General features: G+C 59.1%; 1 protein-coding gene across 1 annotated transcript; it reads left to right on the forward strand.

Annotated features, from left to right (window-relative positions):
- The first annotated feature begins 1,597 nt into the window (after positions 1 to 1,597).
- On the forward strand, positions 1,598 to 5,984 carry SNX33 (sorting nexin 33). The gene is made up of 2 exons (XM_009906991.2): positions 1,598 to 3,051; positions 5,294 to 5,984. Exons 1-2 carry the CDS (start codon positions 1,617 to 1,619, stop codon positions 5,545 to 5,547), a joined length of 1,689 nt encoding a protein of 562 aa, XP_009905293.1. The 5' UTR covers positions 1,598 to 1,616; the 3' UTR covers positions 5,548 to 5,984.
- The last annotated feature ends 7,928 nt before the right edge of the window (positions 5,985 to 13,912 follow it).

The raw sequence follows: 13,912 nt of genomic DNA on the forward strand, positions 1-13,912 counted from the left end.
ACACTGCGGGTAGGAACAGAGGGGACCATCTCAGGCAGGGATATAGGGAACACCGCGGGTAGGGATGGAAGGGACAACCTCGACAGGGTTGGAGGGTACAGCCTGGGAAGGGACAGAAAGGACATCAAGGGCACGCTTTAAGCAGTGATGGAGGGAACATCCCGGGGGAGATGGCGGGAACACCGCGGGTAAGCACAGAGAGGACACGGCAGGGACGGAGGGGACCACTTTGGGCAGGGATGGAGAATCTGGGCAGGGATGGAGGGGACATCCCGGGTAGGGTTGGAGCGGACACCGCGGGCAGGGTTGCCTGTGGTCGTTCCCGGTCAGAGACACGGGAACAGCTAGCGCGGAGCCGTGCCCCCGCGCGCCGTGCCGTGCCGTGGCCGCGGGCGGGCTCCGTGCCCCAGGGGCCGGCTGCCTGCAGAGGGCAGCGTGTGACCTGCCGCGCCGCTCGCCGCCGCTCCCGAGCTGCGAACCGGGGAGCTCGGTGCTGCCGTGCGTCACGGGAGGCTGGCGGCCAGCCCCGCCACCGGCATCGCCACCGCCAGCCGCACCGGGTACCAGCACCGACACTGGGCAGCAGCAGCGGGCGCCGACACCGGAACCGGGCGGCTGTACCGACAGCGGCCCCGGGGCCCCGAGCGCGGGCGGGCGGCGGCAGCGAGGGGTGGCGGCAGCGAGGGGTGGACCCCCAACGGCCCCCGGCCCGGCCATGCGGTGAGGGGCGGCTCGCCGGCTCCGCGGAGGGACGGGAGGCGCGGCCGCCGCGCGCCCTCGGTTCCCCGGCCCCGGTAACGGCAGCGGCGCGGCGGGCCGGGCTGCCTATACCCCACTCCGGCGCTTGCACCAGCTGCCGCCAGCTCGCTCCCAACCCGGGGCGTTGCGGCGGAGGCAGCCCCCGGTACCGGTCCCTGTGCTGCCCTGCCAGCAGGGCCATTCCCCTCCGTCCTGCGTGAGATTTGCTGCTTTCCAACCGGAAAATCCTCGAACAACAACAAAACAAGGCACCGAATCCCGGGAAAGGCGGCCCGGCAAGGAATTGCAAAACCCCGGGCCGGGATCACGGGAGGTTGAGCTGGTTTGGGGTTTTTTCCCAGTGCCTTCCCGGCGCCCACCGACTGGCGGGAGGAGACCGGGCTGTTTTATCTACAGGGACCCCGAGAGAAGTCGCTTTGGATTTATTTCCTCGCTGGCAACCAGTTCTTTTCCTCTCGGGAAGTGGAACGGCAAGGGTCAGCGTCCCAGCGAGAGAAGAACCTGCGTGGACATGGCAGAGCCCAGCTCTGGCTCCAGCCGGGGCTTCGATCTCGTAGGAACGAGGGAAATGTTGCTGGCTTGACCGGGAAATGTTTTTAACTGGGGAATGTTGTTTTTAACTGGGGAATGTTGTTTATAAACGGGGCGCTGGGACCGAGGGGGTCACTTGGCCGTAGGGACCTTGGCGTCACCTCCTAAGGGATTTCTTCACCGCTTTTTCTTTCCCCGAGCGTCCGGCCCAGCCGTTGCCCTCGGTGCCTGGTAGTCCTGCTGCTGGGAGCTCGCTCCCAGGGGATTTGTTTTGGGATTGCTTTACGTCGTGTCTCTCCCCCCCCCCCCCCGCCCCGAGACCGGCCATGGCGTTGAAAGCCAGAGCGCTTTACAGTTTCCAGAGTGAAAACAAAGAAGAGATCAGCATCCAGGAGAACGAGGAGCTTGTCATCTTCAGCGAGAACTCCCTGGATGGGTGGTTACAGGGCCAAAACAGCCGCGGGGAGACCGGCCTCTTCCCTGCTTCCTACGTCGAAATCCTCCGTTCCCGGTCGGGCTCCAACTACACGGACTATTCCAGCAGCCCGACCGGCTCCCCCGGGCACGACTACTACACAACTCCCCCCAACCCCAGCATCTCTTACCAGGGTAGTTTTGAGGACGACGACGATGATGATTGGGATGACTGGGATGATGCTTGCACAGTGGTGGAGGAACCTCGGAGTGCACCGGGCACCAATGGGCACCCTTCACCCAGCCTGCAGTACCCAGCAGCCTACGACCACCAGCAGCATGCTGGTTACCGTCCCAAGCCAGCCCTGGAGAGGCAGGACAGCATGAGCTCCTCCAAGAGGGGCAGTGTGGTGGGGAGGAACCTCAACCGTTTCTCCTGCTTTGTCCGTTCGGGGGTGGAAGCTTTCATCCTGGGTGACGTGCCCCTGATGTCCAAGATCGCTGAGGCCTATTTCATCGAGATGGGCTCCAAAGGTCCCCAGTGGAAGCCGAACCCCCACCCCTTCATCTGCTCCGTGGAGGACCCGACCAAGCAAACCAAGTTCAAGGGCATCAAAAGCTACATCTCCTACAAGCTGACCCCCAGCAGCATCAACTCTCCCGTGTACCGGCGGTACAAGCACTTCGACTGGCTCTACAACCGCCTGCTGCACAAGTTCACGGTCATCTCGGTGCCGCACCTGCCCGAGAAGCAGGCCACGGGGCGCTTCGAGGAGGACTTCATCGAGAAGCGCAAGCGGAGGCTGATCCTCTGGATGGAGCACATGACCAGCCACCCCGTGCTCTCCCAGTACGAAGGCTTCCAGCACTTCCTCTGCTGCCGCGACGAGAAGCAGTGGAAGCTGGGCAAACGCCGGGCGGAGAAGGATGAGATGGTGGGGGCCAGCTTCCTCCTCACCATCCAGATCCCCACGGAGCACCAGGACCTGCAGGACGTGGAGGACCGCGTGGATGCCTTCAAGGCCTTCAGCAAGAAGATGGATGACAGCGTCCTGCAGCTGACCAATGTGGCTTCGGAGCTGGTGCGCAAGCACGTGGGAGGCTTTCGGAAGGAGTTCCAGAAGCTGGGCAATGCCTTCCAAGCCATCAGCCACTCCTTCCAGATGGACCCTCCGTACAGCTTGGATGCCCTCAACAATGCCATCTCCCACACTGGCAAGACCTACGAGACTGTGGGGGAGATGTTTGCTGAGCAGCCCAAGAATGACCTGTTCCTCATGCTGGACACTCTCTCTTTGTACCAAGGACTCCTCTCCAACTTCCCAGACATCATCCACCTCCAGAAAGGTAAGAGTGGCTTCTTCTCTCCTGGTGATGACCTTGCAGGTGTGATGGCCCCTCATAGGTGGGAGCAGCATGAGGAGCAGGATGGGGATGTGGTGAGAATATTTTGTGCTGTACAGTTTTGGGGATGAGGATGGCTGTAGGAATGCGAATGAACACCATAGCTCCCAGGGGAGGCATCATGGTACTTGCTGACATGGCTCCCCAGTTGTCCCAGCCTGGGAGAGAGTGCTGAGGCTGTTGGGCCCAGGATCAGCTTCTGCCTCAAGTGATATGTGGGCTCCATAACTGCTGCCCAAAGTGCTGGCTAGGAGGTCAGCACAGGGGTGCTCCCACCAAGCTGTGAGAAATAGCTGGCACTGTTGCTGTTGGCTCCAGGGCAGGCTGCCCAGCAACTTGTGAGCATCCCCACCCTCCACTTTGTTTGTCCCGCCTCATCCTCCTACCTCAGCCGAGGCAGCAATTGGGTGGCCAGCAGGAACATAGTGGGACCTGGCCTTGGGTCAGTTGGATAGGTTGGGACATGTGCAGGCCTGGTGGGATGTGGACATGTCCCTTCATCCCACCAGCCTAACTGCACCTCTCCTGGCCAGTGGGGATATGCTGGGCCTTCTGGGGATAACTGGGGTCAAGCTCTTCAAGAGTTTATCTTTGCTCCTGTGAGTCCAGGGGCTCTTCATGTCCCCTTTGTCCCCTTGTGTTTGCCTGTCCCCTGGGTATTGAGGGGGTCAGGAAGGAGGAGAGGGGTGGGAGGTGGGCAGGCAGGGTTCAGTGTCCCATCACACCCAGCCAGCACATGTGACGCAGGCAGGGACTGGGTGTGGGAGCAGGGCCGAAGTCCACACACTCCTCCCAGCCTGGCATCCCCTGCTGGTGTCCCCAGATTTTGGGAGATGGGGAGATTTTCCCAGGGTGGAGCCCAGACTGTTTTGTGTCCCGGCATCCGGGGGCGTCCGTGCTTCGCATCCTTGGGGGCAGTGGGGACGGTGAAGTGGGAAGGGGCGTATGGGATCCAGGCCTGGCCACTTCCTTGCCATTCCTGCCCCGCGTTGTTTACACCCGCAGCCAAGAGGGGCTGGATCCCGTCCGGAAGCAAGGCTGCGTGGGCAGAGCGGAAGGCAGGATTTGGCCTCCAACCTTAGCTTCTTCCTCCTCCTCCTCCTCCTCCTCTGGGAACAGGGCTGGAGCGATGGGAGCACCATAACCTCGGGGCTGGTGCTCCCAGCAAAGGGCAGGAGAAGAGAAAAGAGCCTGCGGAGCTGCAGGCCAGATCCTGTTTTGAGGCAAACAGCCTCTGTGCTAATGAGGGGGAGGAATGCAGGGCTGGAGCCAGGCAGGATTCTTTCGAAACCGAGCTGTAAAAATAAATGGAAAGAGGGGGAAAAAAATGGTGGCAGAGCATCAGCTGCTTCTGGGAGATGCTTTCCCAGCCGAGCTCCGACCCTTAGAATCATAGAATCGTTTAGACCGGAAGAGACCTCTCAGGTGATCGAGTCCAACCATTAACTCAGCCAGTGCCTGGTCACCACTGAACCATGAACCTCAGCACCACATCTGCATGGCTTTGAAACCCCTCCAGGGATCAAATCTCCACCACTGTCCTGGGCAGCCTGTTGCAGGGCTTGACAGCTTTTTCAGGGAAGACATTGTTCCTCATGTCCAACCAAAACCTCCCCTGATGCAGTTTGAGGCCGTATCCTCTTGCCCTTCCAACCCCCTGATTCATCTCCTCCCTGGCTTGGGGTCTCCCAGCTCAGCTCCAGCCCTTCTTGAATGCTAAATCACTGCCTCCTGGGATGTGTTCTCCCAGGGCTGCTGCTGACCCGCATGCTGACCATGGGGTGACATGGAACAGGACAGACTTGGCCAGGGTGCTTGCCTGTGGTAACATTGCCCTATGTTAGCTTTGCACCCTGAGGCTTGAATTGCACCCCTCCAGCAGCCCAGTCCCCCAAACCTCCTTCTGAAAATGAGGCTGAGAGCCCAGGGATGGGGTGGAAAAGGAGTAGGGGAGGTCAGAGTTCTGAGGGCAAAGGTTCCTGGTCTTTCCCCTGCAAGGACGAGCAGGTTGGGGATGAATGGGTACAGGGAGATGAAAGGTGGCAGCCCTCACGTGGGCAAGCTCTGCAACTCCAGTGGCGGCATGGGAACCGTGGGCACGGGCTGGGGATGCTTGTGCCAGGGAAAGGGGGACAGAAGGTGGTGGGGATCCATCAACCTCTCACCCTTGCTCCCGCCTCGCCAGGCGCCTTCGCGAAGGTGAAAGAGAGCCAGCGGATGAGCGACGAGGGCAGGATGGACCAGGAGGAGGCCGACGGGATCCGCAAGCGCTGCCGCGTGGTGGGCTTCGCCCTGCAGGCCGAGATGAACCACTTCCACGAGCGGCGCGTGGCTGACTTCAAGAGGATGATGCAGTCCTACTTGAAGCAGCAGATCATCTTCTACCAGCGCGTCAGCCAGCAGCTGGAGAAGACCCTGCGCATGTACGACAACCTCTGAGGCCCCCGCTCGCCGCCCCGCCGGAGCCGCGCGCCTCTCCCTCCCCGGCCCGGCAGACCCTCCGCTGCTTGGGCCGGGCTGAGAATGAACACGAACTCGTGACGCTAGTGACCAAATACCTTCAGGCTTTCTTCTTCCCCCTTCCCAGGCGGGCAGGCTTGCGGTCCTGCGAGGAAGGGCTGCCCGCGCCACCTCTTTCCCCGGGCACCTCCCACCCTGCCGCGGGTCTGGCGGGGGCACGGTGCAGGGTGAGGTGGAGGTGCCGGCACCGCTCCCTCTGCGCGGTGATGTTGAAGCTTTCTGAAGCCCCATCCTCCTGGAGCAAGAGAGGTGGGGGGCCTTCCAGCCCGCTGGGAGAAGAAATCCAAGCAGTCGACGTTTTGCACACTAAAAGCTTTTTCTGATGGGGAAAAAAGAAACAAAAAACAAAACAAAAAAAGAGGGGGGGGAAAAAAAAAGATATCTTTATGTGGAAGGTAATGATTTTTTTTTTTTTTTTGCCTTGTCTGAAGATATTTTCAACACTTTCCACTTTTTGCAAACGTTTCTGCAGCATTTTTACCAATCCGTTGTTTTTTAAACAGACTCTCAGTAGGGGGGCAAAGGGAAACATCTCTTTCTGGAGTGTGGCTGCTGCTGCTGCCTGGGAAAAAGGGAGCAAAGGAAAGAAAAAAAGGAAAGAAGAAAAAAAAAAAGGAGAGGAAGGAAAAAAAGAGAAAAAAAAAAAACCAACCCCAAAAAGCCCCACAGCCTTTTCAATAAAAATTGTTGGTAGAAAAAAACCAAACCACAAAACCCAACAAACCCAACACCCACCAACACCCACCTCCTTCCCAGAGGTGTCCGTGGAAAACGGAGCTGCTTCAGGATCCTGGGGAAGACTCCACATCTGGGCATCCCTTGGCTCCCAGCCAGCTTTCAAAACTTCCTCCTGCCTTGGGTGGAGGGGGGAGCTAAGCTCTGGGGAAGTGTTGGGGGGGGGTAGGGGGGTGTCCCACCCTGGCCACCCTCCTGCTTTCCAAAACGACCCCCTTGAGGCGGCAAATCCTGCCCCGCTTCGCCCTGCCCAGCAAGGCCGGCCCCGGGGCAGCGTGCCACAGGCTGGGGAGACGGCGGGGCTGGCACGGGGGCCTTGTTTTTGAAGGGAAATGGCTGGGATAAATCACAGCGAGGAAAGTTCAGGCCGGCTTGGCACGGCTCCAGGGTTAAAATTAGCCCCGGCATGCAGGCCAGCAGGGCATTGTTAAAATAACAGCGGCGCTGGGAAGGCGGCGGCTGTGCTCCGGCCTCCCAGAGCCCTCCCAGAGCCCTCCCTGGCCCCAGCCCGCGGGGACCAGCACATCCAGATACAGCCCGAGGCGGCGCACAGCCTCCTTCCAGGCAGGGCAAGTTTCCTCCTGCATCCCACAGCCAGGGCAGTCCCCTTCACCATGGTCTCATCCCGCCTCATTCCCATCCTGTCTTAGCTCCATCTTACCCCAGCTCCATCCTGTCCTGGCTGTATCCTGCAGCACCATCCCTCCCTTTCCATTCCATTCCCATCCTACCCCAAATCCTCCTGCATCCCACAGCCAGAGTAGTCCCCTTCACCATGGTCTCATCCCACCTCATTCCCATCCTGTCTTAGTTCCATCTTACCCCAGCTCCATCCTGCCCTGGCCCTATCCTTCTGCAGCACCATCCCTTTCCATTCCCATCCTAACCCAATCCCATCCCACTCTTGCCCCATCCCAGTCCCATCCTATCCATTCTATCCTGGCCCCACCCTACCTTGGCCCTGCCCCAGTCCCATCCTACCCAGATCCCATGCCACTCTGACCACATCCTACCTTGGCTTCTTCCCATCCTGCCCCCACTCCTACACTGGCACCATCCCACTTCTGCCCCGTCCTAGCCAAACTCCACCCTAGCCCAGCCCCATCCTGCCCGAAGCCCATTCCACCTGGCACCATCCCACCCCACTGCCATCTCTGTGGAGCCATCCCAACCCTATCCTACCTTGGCTACATCCCACCGCAGCTCTTCAAACAGCAGACACCAAGTGAGCAGGGTGGCTAACCCTCGTTGCTAACCCTGCAGGGGTTAACACTTTGTCCCAGCCCTGATGGCTGCAGTTGCCTTGGCCCCGTGTTGAGGCGAGATGTGGAGTGGGATGTCTCCCCCTAGCCCGCTCCTGCCTGCTCTCCCTCGGCAGCACAATGGGCACTGGGTCTGAGCCTGCCACCGCTGTCCCCGGGCAGGCAGCCAGCCTCCAGCACTGCAAGCAGCCTCCAGAGCTGTTCCCGGACCCGACTGTGGCATCCCAGCTCCCTCGGACCTGAGCTGACCATGGGAATCCCCCGGGGTCCCTATGATGTCTCAGAGACAGATTTTGAGGAGTTGGGATGTGGGGTGGAGGACAAGGGCCTGGGAAGGTAGGAGAGCCAGTAGCAGTGCTGGGAAGGTGTGTGCAGCCTGGGCGAAGGAGTTAATCTTCCTCGCAGCCACCCTGATAAACAGTTGCAGATTTGGGCCCCAAACTCAGGCTGGTCACACCCCTGGTGAAGGCTGCAAAGAGCTGCTCTCTGCTCACAGACAGGGAAATGTCCCAGCAGCTCAGGAGCTCCTGCTCTGCTCCTGAATCCTGGTGTGGGGACCCAAGCAGGACAGGGTCTGTCTGGGCTGCACCCTCCCTGAAGGCTTCAGCTTCACCAGGGATGGATCTGTGGTCTCTGCAGTCCTTCAGCACCCACATATGACCCCTAGCCACACCATTCACCTTGCTGTGTACCCACATGTCTGGACCACGCTCCCAGGGCTGGCTCAGCATGGCAAACTCATCAGCCAGGAGAACCTACTTCCCATTAACATTCCTGCCTTTTCCTTCTGCTGTCTTGCAGTGGGTGGCTGGGACTCTCCCTGCCCACACAGGTGGGCATTTTGGGGTCTGTCTTGGCTGGGTGGGGAGGTCAAGCATCCTCCTGCTGCACCAGACACCTCCAGTAGTAAAAGCAACGAGGTTTGGAAGGTTTGGGAGATGGAATCAGCTCTGAGCATCCCTGCAGCTGCCCTGGTACTGGATGGGCACCCCAGTGTGCAGGGGGGGGGTGGGGGAAGCAGGTGTGGGGGTGCACAGGGTGCTGCCCATGCCCCAGTGATTTCAGTTGCTGCCCTTGCCTGGGACACCCTGTTCCCTTCTCAGGGTCATGGCAAGAAGGGCCAAGAGGAAACGCCGGGAACACGGGGCAGGTCCTCTTCCTCCTCCTGCTTCCCAAGGCTGCTCTCTCATGGGAAAGTCAAAGCTGAGGCACCAGCATGATCCCTGTCGGCACAACAGTGGGGTGGGGAGGTGGCAGTGGTGGTGGTGACCAGGGCACCCTCCCCTGGGAGCAGTGCAGCTGGCACTGGAGAGCCAGTTGCTACCTCTGCTCCAGCAGGCAGCTTCCAGGAACTCCTGTCTTGCCTCTTCATTTTGGACCTCCTCTCATCATGGAAAGAAAACTCAGCATCCTTGGTTTGACCTGTGAGAGACTGGGATTTATGTGCAGGCCAGGCCAGCAGGCCTATATCCAACCCATGCCCATGTATCCTCAGCAGAGCTCTGCTTGGCGGCATGAGCCACCTCCACAGCCAAACCACTCCACTCCCCCATGAAGGTGTCTGCCTGCAGTGTGTCCCCCAAACCCAACCGGGGGGGGTGGCTAGGACCCCCTTCCTGGGTGAAGAAGCACCCAGAGACCTGTGGGAACCAGCCACACTGAAGGCTGGGGATGTGCTGGGTGCCTCCTATCCCAGCACATGGGTCATGCTTGTCACCCCCACAGGTTGCCCAGGGAGATGGTGGCAGCCCCAGCCCTGGATGTTTTTAAGGCCAGGCTGGATGTGGCTGTGAGCAACCTGATCTACTGTGAGGTGTCCCGGCCCATGGCAGGGGGTTTGGAACTGGATGAGCCTTGAGGCCCTTTCCAACCCTAACAATTCTCTGAATCTATGATTCTATGTGGCTTACACTCCATAATTTGAGAGCAGATACCAATGCATCCCAGTAAGCCATCCCAGCTCCTCCCCACGGCAAAGGGGAGTGCAGGGTGCAGGTCCCGGCGGGGTGGCTGGGCAGGATCAGGCCTGCCGGGCATGCTACGCTGCCAGCACAGTCAGCAACATGTTGGAGAGGCACAGCTGCCAACGGGGATGGTCCCAGCAGGACCCAGCCCTGGCATGGTGGGAGGTGGCTAAGTGTGTGCATGCCTGGAGGAGCAAGACCAGGCAGCTGCCCATGGGAGGGCAGCGGTGTGGGGTGGCAGCAAACTGAGGGCAGAGGGAGAGAGCTCAGACTGCCAGCTCAAATCTTTTCATCACTGCCCCTCTCAAATAGATCCAAAGCTTGATCGTGACTTGGCTCCTCCCAGAAGGACAGGGAGCACCGGTTGGTTCCCTTGGCTGTGGCTGAAAATGCTCCCTCCTGCCCCCAGCCCAGGGCCGAATGCTACAGCCCTGGTGCTCTGCAACAGGGCTGGTGCCCACCAGCCAGAGCTGGCACGATGTTTGGGGCACATCGTGTCCCCTCCAACCTGGGATGGGATGGATAACCTTTCTCCAGTTCCTGGGAAGGTTCTGAGGCTGGGGAGGTGGTACTGAGCCTGGGGAGGTAGGTGCTGAGCCTGGGGAGGTGGGTGCTGAGCCTGGAGGGATAGGTGCTGTGCTGCCCTGACAGGGAGCTGTGTGTCTGGGCGTGCTGCTCTTGCAGGAGGGGTGGAGAGGCTCTGGGATGTGGCTGTCTCTCCGTCACTGCTGGGTGTGGAAAGGGAGGCTGGGCTCAGTCTATCTGACATTTAAATGGGCAGCCGGACTGGAGAGCCGTGGCAGGCAGCAGCTGCCTGGGGGATGCTTTCTGGTGTCCATCTCCTCACCTCTTCCTTTCCTCAGCTTGCTGGGGTCTGGGGAGGTCCTCTGGCCCTGCAGATTAAATTCATGTGCTTTTGCTCAGATAGGCCAAGTGGTGGAGATGTTGCCTGACCCCTGGGGACAGCCCTGTTGCCACATGGGCTCCTTGTGAGGTACTGTCTGGGTGAGGTGCCTGCAGCCTGCTCCTCCCCACAGGCTCTGTTCCATCCTACTGGGCTGGCTGCCATCTAAGCAGGTTCTGCAGGCTGTAGCCATGGGCTGCTGCTGCAGGCAGGCATGTACAGGGAGGGAGAGTCCCACATCCCAGGGTGCTGGGCTTGGCTTGGAGCCCAGTGGAGGTGCTGAGCCTCCTTACACCGTGCAGCAGGCAGCCTGAGGTCTGGCTATAAGTTTCCCACGTGGGGCAGCTCCCAGAAGGACCTGGCCAGGTCCTTCGTCTGCCTTGGGAGGCAGAGGTGTCCTTCTCCCAGCTTTGTCAATGCCTGTCATCAGGGAGCATGCCCTGTGCCCACTGCAGAGACCCCAGCATGGTCTTCCTGGCTTCCAGTGAAATCCAGAGCATCTCCGGGGGGTGACAAGAGCTGCCAGGGAGGTTTGGGGATGAGGATAGGGAGGCAATAGCTCTGGCACCATGCCTCCCCAAACCAAAGAGGGGCTGCCTGTGTGAGCTCAGTGAGCTCACATGCTCTGCTGTGCCTCTCTCCCCGGCAGAAAGGTGGACATCGTTGTCACAAGAGCCTGCAGCAGGTGGTGGTTCACAGCAGTGGGGTTTGGAGGCTGGTTCCCAGCTCTGTGTGCAGGGCTTCTATGTGCTGGCCTGGAGCCTGGCTGAGGATAAAGTCCCTCATTTGTTGAACTCCTGCATTTGCATGGGGAGGGTTGGAAAGCCAAACAATCCTATCTGCCCTGGGTGGGTGCCCAAAGAAACCGGTTTGGCCTATGGCTTGTTTGCATTTGAATAGTTGCATGGAAACTGGTTGGTGTCACCAGAGCTGTGACAGACTCCCCTCCTGCTCTGTGTCCATTTCCACCTTTGAGAACCTGATGTCTCCAGCTCCTGTGCCAAGTGAGCTCCTGGCCCTCCCTGAGCTGCTACCATGATGCTGGTGTCATTATTAATCCAGGAGAGGTGTCAGATCCAGCCTGTCATAGATGTAAAGTCTGGGAGGTGGCCGTGGGATTATGTTCTCCATCTCTCTCCCCAAAGCAGTTGTGTGGTCTGGGGAAGCTTTGCCTTGCCATGGTGCTTGGACCCACGCCCAGCACAGGACAGGACCCGGCTACTGGGAGACATTGGGTAGTTCAAGAGGTTTTCTGGCTGCTTTAAAGCTTCTGTGTGCCTGCCAAGGAAATGGTGAACCAGAATGGCTGCCTTCTCCCTGAGCCATGCAACAGGGCTGCTCCTCCTGCCTCAGCTGGTCTGAGCTCAGCTCAGGACATTAATGCCAGCACTGGGCTGAAAATCCAGCAGGGCTGCAGGGACTTCCCAAAGGATCCAGCCCAGGCTGTATCCTGCCCTGGGATCTAGCTGTAGGGGCTTCCAGTGGAGAAGGAGAAACCCTGCAAGGGTAGCTTCTTAATTAAGAACAAACCAGAAGTGAACTCCTTGGCATTTTCCCACTTGTGAGCCCCTGTGTCACTGCCTGAGTAATCTGGTGGTTTCACCTCAGGGTGTCTGGAGGTGGCACAGAGGACAAGGGGCACCAGGCACTGAATCTTCCTTGCACCTCCTAGGTGGCTTTACTTGGTGATATTCTTGCTTTTGAAGTGCTTCTTCCTGCTCTTTAGGGGCTGGAGGCAGCTATGGTTTGTCATCTCCAGCCTTTCACAGCTCTGAGTCACTGGAACTTGCTCACTGTCCCTGGGTGTCTTGTGGTTCCTGCCCTGCTCTCTGCCCCACCATGTTTCCCTTAGTGACTTGAGTCTTTGCTGTGAGCTGGTTTTTCTCTTCTCCTGCCTTTTATTCCCTGACCCAAGTGTCCTCAGATGCTGCATGTAGATGCATGGAGGTCTTGACCTGTTCAGCACCTCCTCCCAGCCCCTTTCAACTCTTCATGGTGCTCCCATGCCTGATGGTCCCATTCCACCCCAACCCTGCATTTCTCTGCCCTCACAGGCTGGGCACAGTGGTGCTTCCCTGGCACCAGAAGCAGGGACATCTCCATCCTGGGCAGCACTCACTGTGACCCACTCTCCCACAGCAGGGCTGGGGAGTCATGCACCCCACCATGGGCACAGGCTCCCTGACTGCAGCTTGGCCAGGCTGGTGCTGCTGCAGAAGAAATGGCTCTGGCCACGTCCTGGGGCTCCCTGGAGACATCAGGCTTGCTCTGGGTGGCTTCTTTTGCTTTTAAACCAAGGGCAGAAGGCAAAGGAGGGATGTGGGTGTGAGACATCTGGAGGTGCCTGGTCCAGGGAAACACCACTGGTAGGTGGAGGTGGGGAGGGACTGGGGGTGAGGCTTGGCACCAGCTCCCTGGGAACAGGGCATGTGAGTTCATGGGCAGGGTTGGCTCTTGTCAGCCAGCTGTGCACATCTGGCTTGCCTTGGGAGGAAACAGCACATCTGGCAGAGCAGCTGTAAGCATCTTCCCTAAACCTTTGCGAGCTTTACAGCCTTGTAAGGATACAGCACAGCTTCTGTCACCTCCAAAATCTCCCAGATCAGAGTGGTTCTGGGCCAAACTAGGGTGAGGACAAGGGACTCTGGGGAAGGTAGGGGGGCTCTGGGGAAGGTAGGGATGCTCTACTGGTTCCCAGGAAGCCAAAGGGCCTGCCCAGCAACCTTTGGAGCTGTGGTTTTGTCTGTTTCATGGCCAGAGAGGAGCCTGCTTGGACCCTCATCCCCTGCCTGGGTGGGTGGGTGGGTTGTGGTGGGCAGCAATGAGGCTGGATCCAATCCTATCCAAGCCATCCTGCTGCAAATCCCAAATAACCAAAGCAGAGCCACCAGCTTTGCTTGGGATTTAAACCCTGCCAGCAGAGCTCGGCCCCGGAGAGCTGCGATCCGCGCTGGCGTTTTCCAGGTTACTGCTTGTCCTCCCCTGACCTTGGGAAATGGATGTTTCCCAGTAGCAGGAATACAACCACAGGCCTTAAAAATAACCTGCTTCTCTTTCAGTGCTCATTACAAAATAGGCCACGTTCCTTCCATTTAATCCCTGGGTGCGAGGTGAAAAGCAGTCGGAAGGAAAACGCGGCGGCTGCTTCCAAGGGGACCTTCGGTGGATGTCACCAGCTTCCCTGCAAGCCTCCCTCCCTCCCTGGGGGGGGGATGCACTTAGGAAAAAAAGGAAAAACAAAAAAAAGACTAAATGAGCTGCTTTTAAAGTGGTGGTGAAGGCACAGAGCTATGATCTGGAAGGAGAAGGAAGGAGATGGCTCAACGTTTTGGGAACAGCTCCGCCCTGGCGAGCTCTGAGCCATGACGTGGGCAGCCTGCTTGCACTGTCCCCATTTCACAGAGGGCAGAGGGTGTGAT

Source organism: Dryobates pubescens, chromosome 17 (genome assembly GCF_014839835.1).
Source record: "Dryobates pubescens isolate bDryPub1 chromosome 17, bDryPub1.pri, whole genome shotgun sequence".
Taxonomy (NCBI): domain Eukaryota; kingdom Metazoa; phylum Chordata; class Aves; order Piciformes; family Picidae; genus Dryobates; species Dryobates pubescens.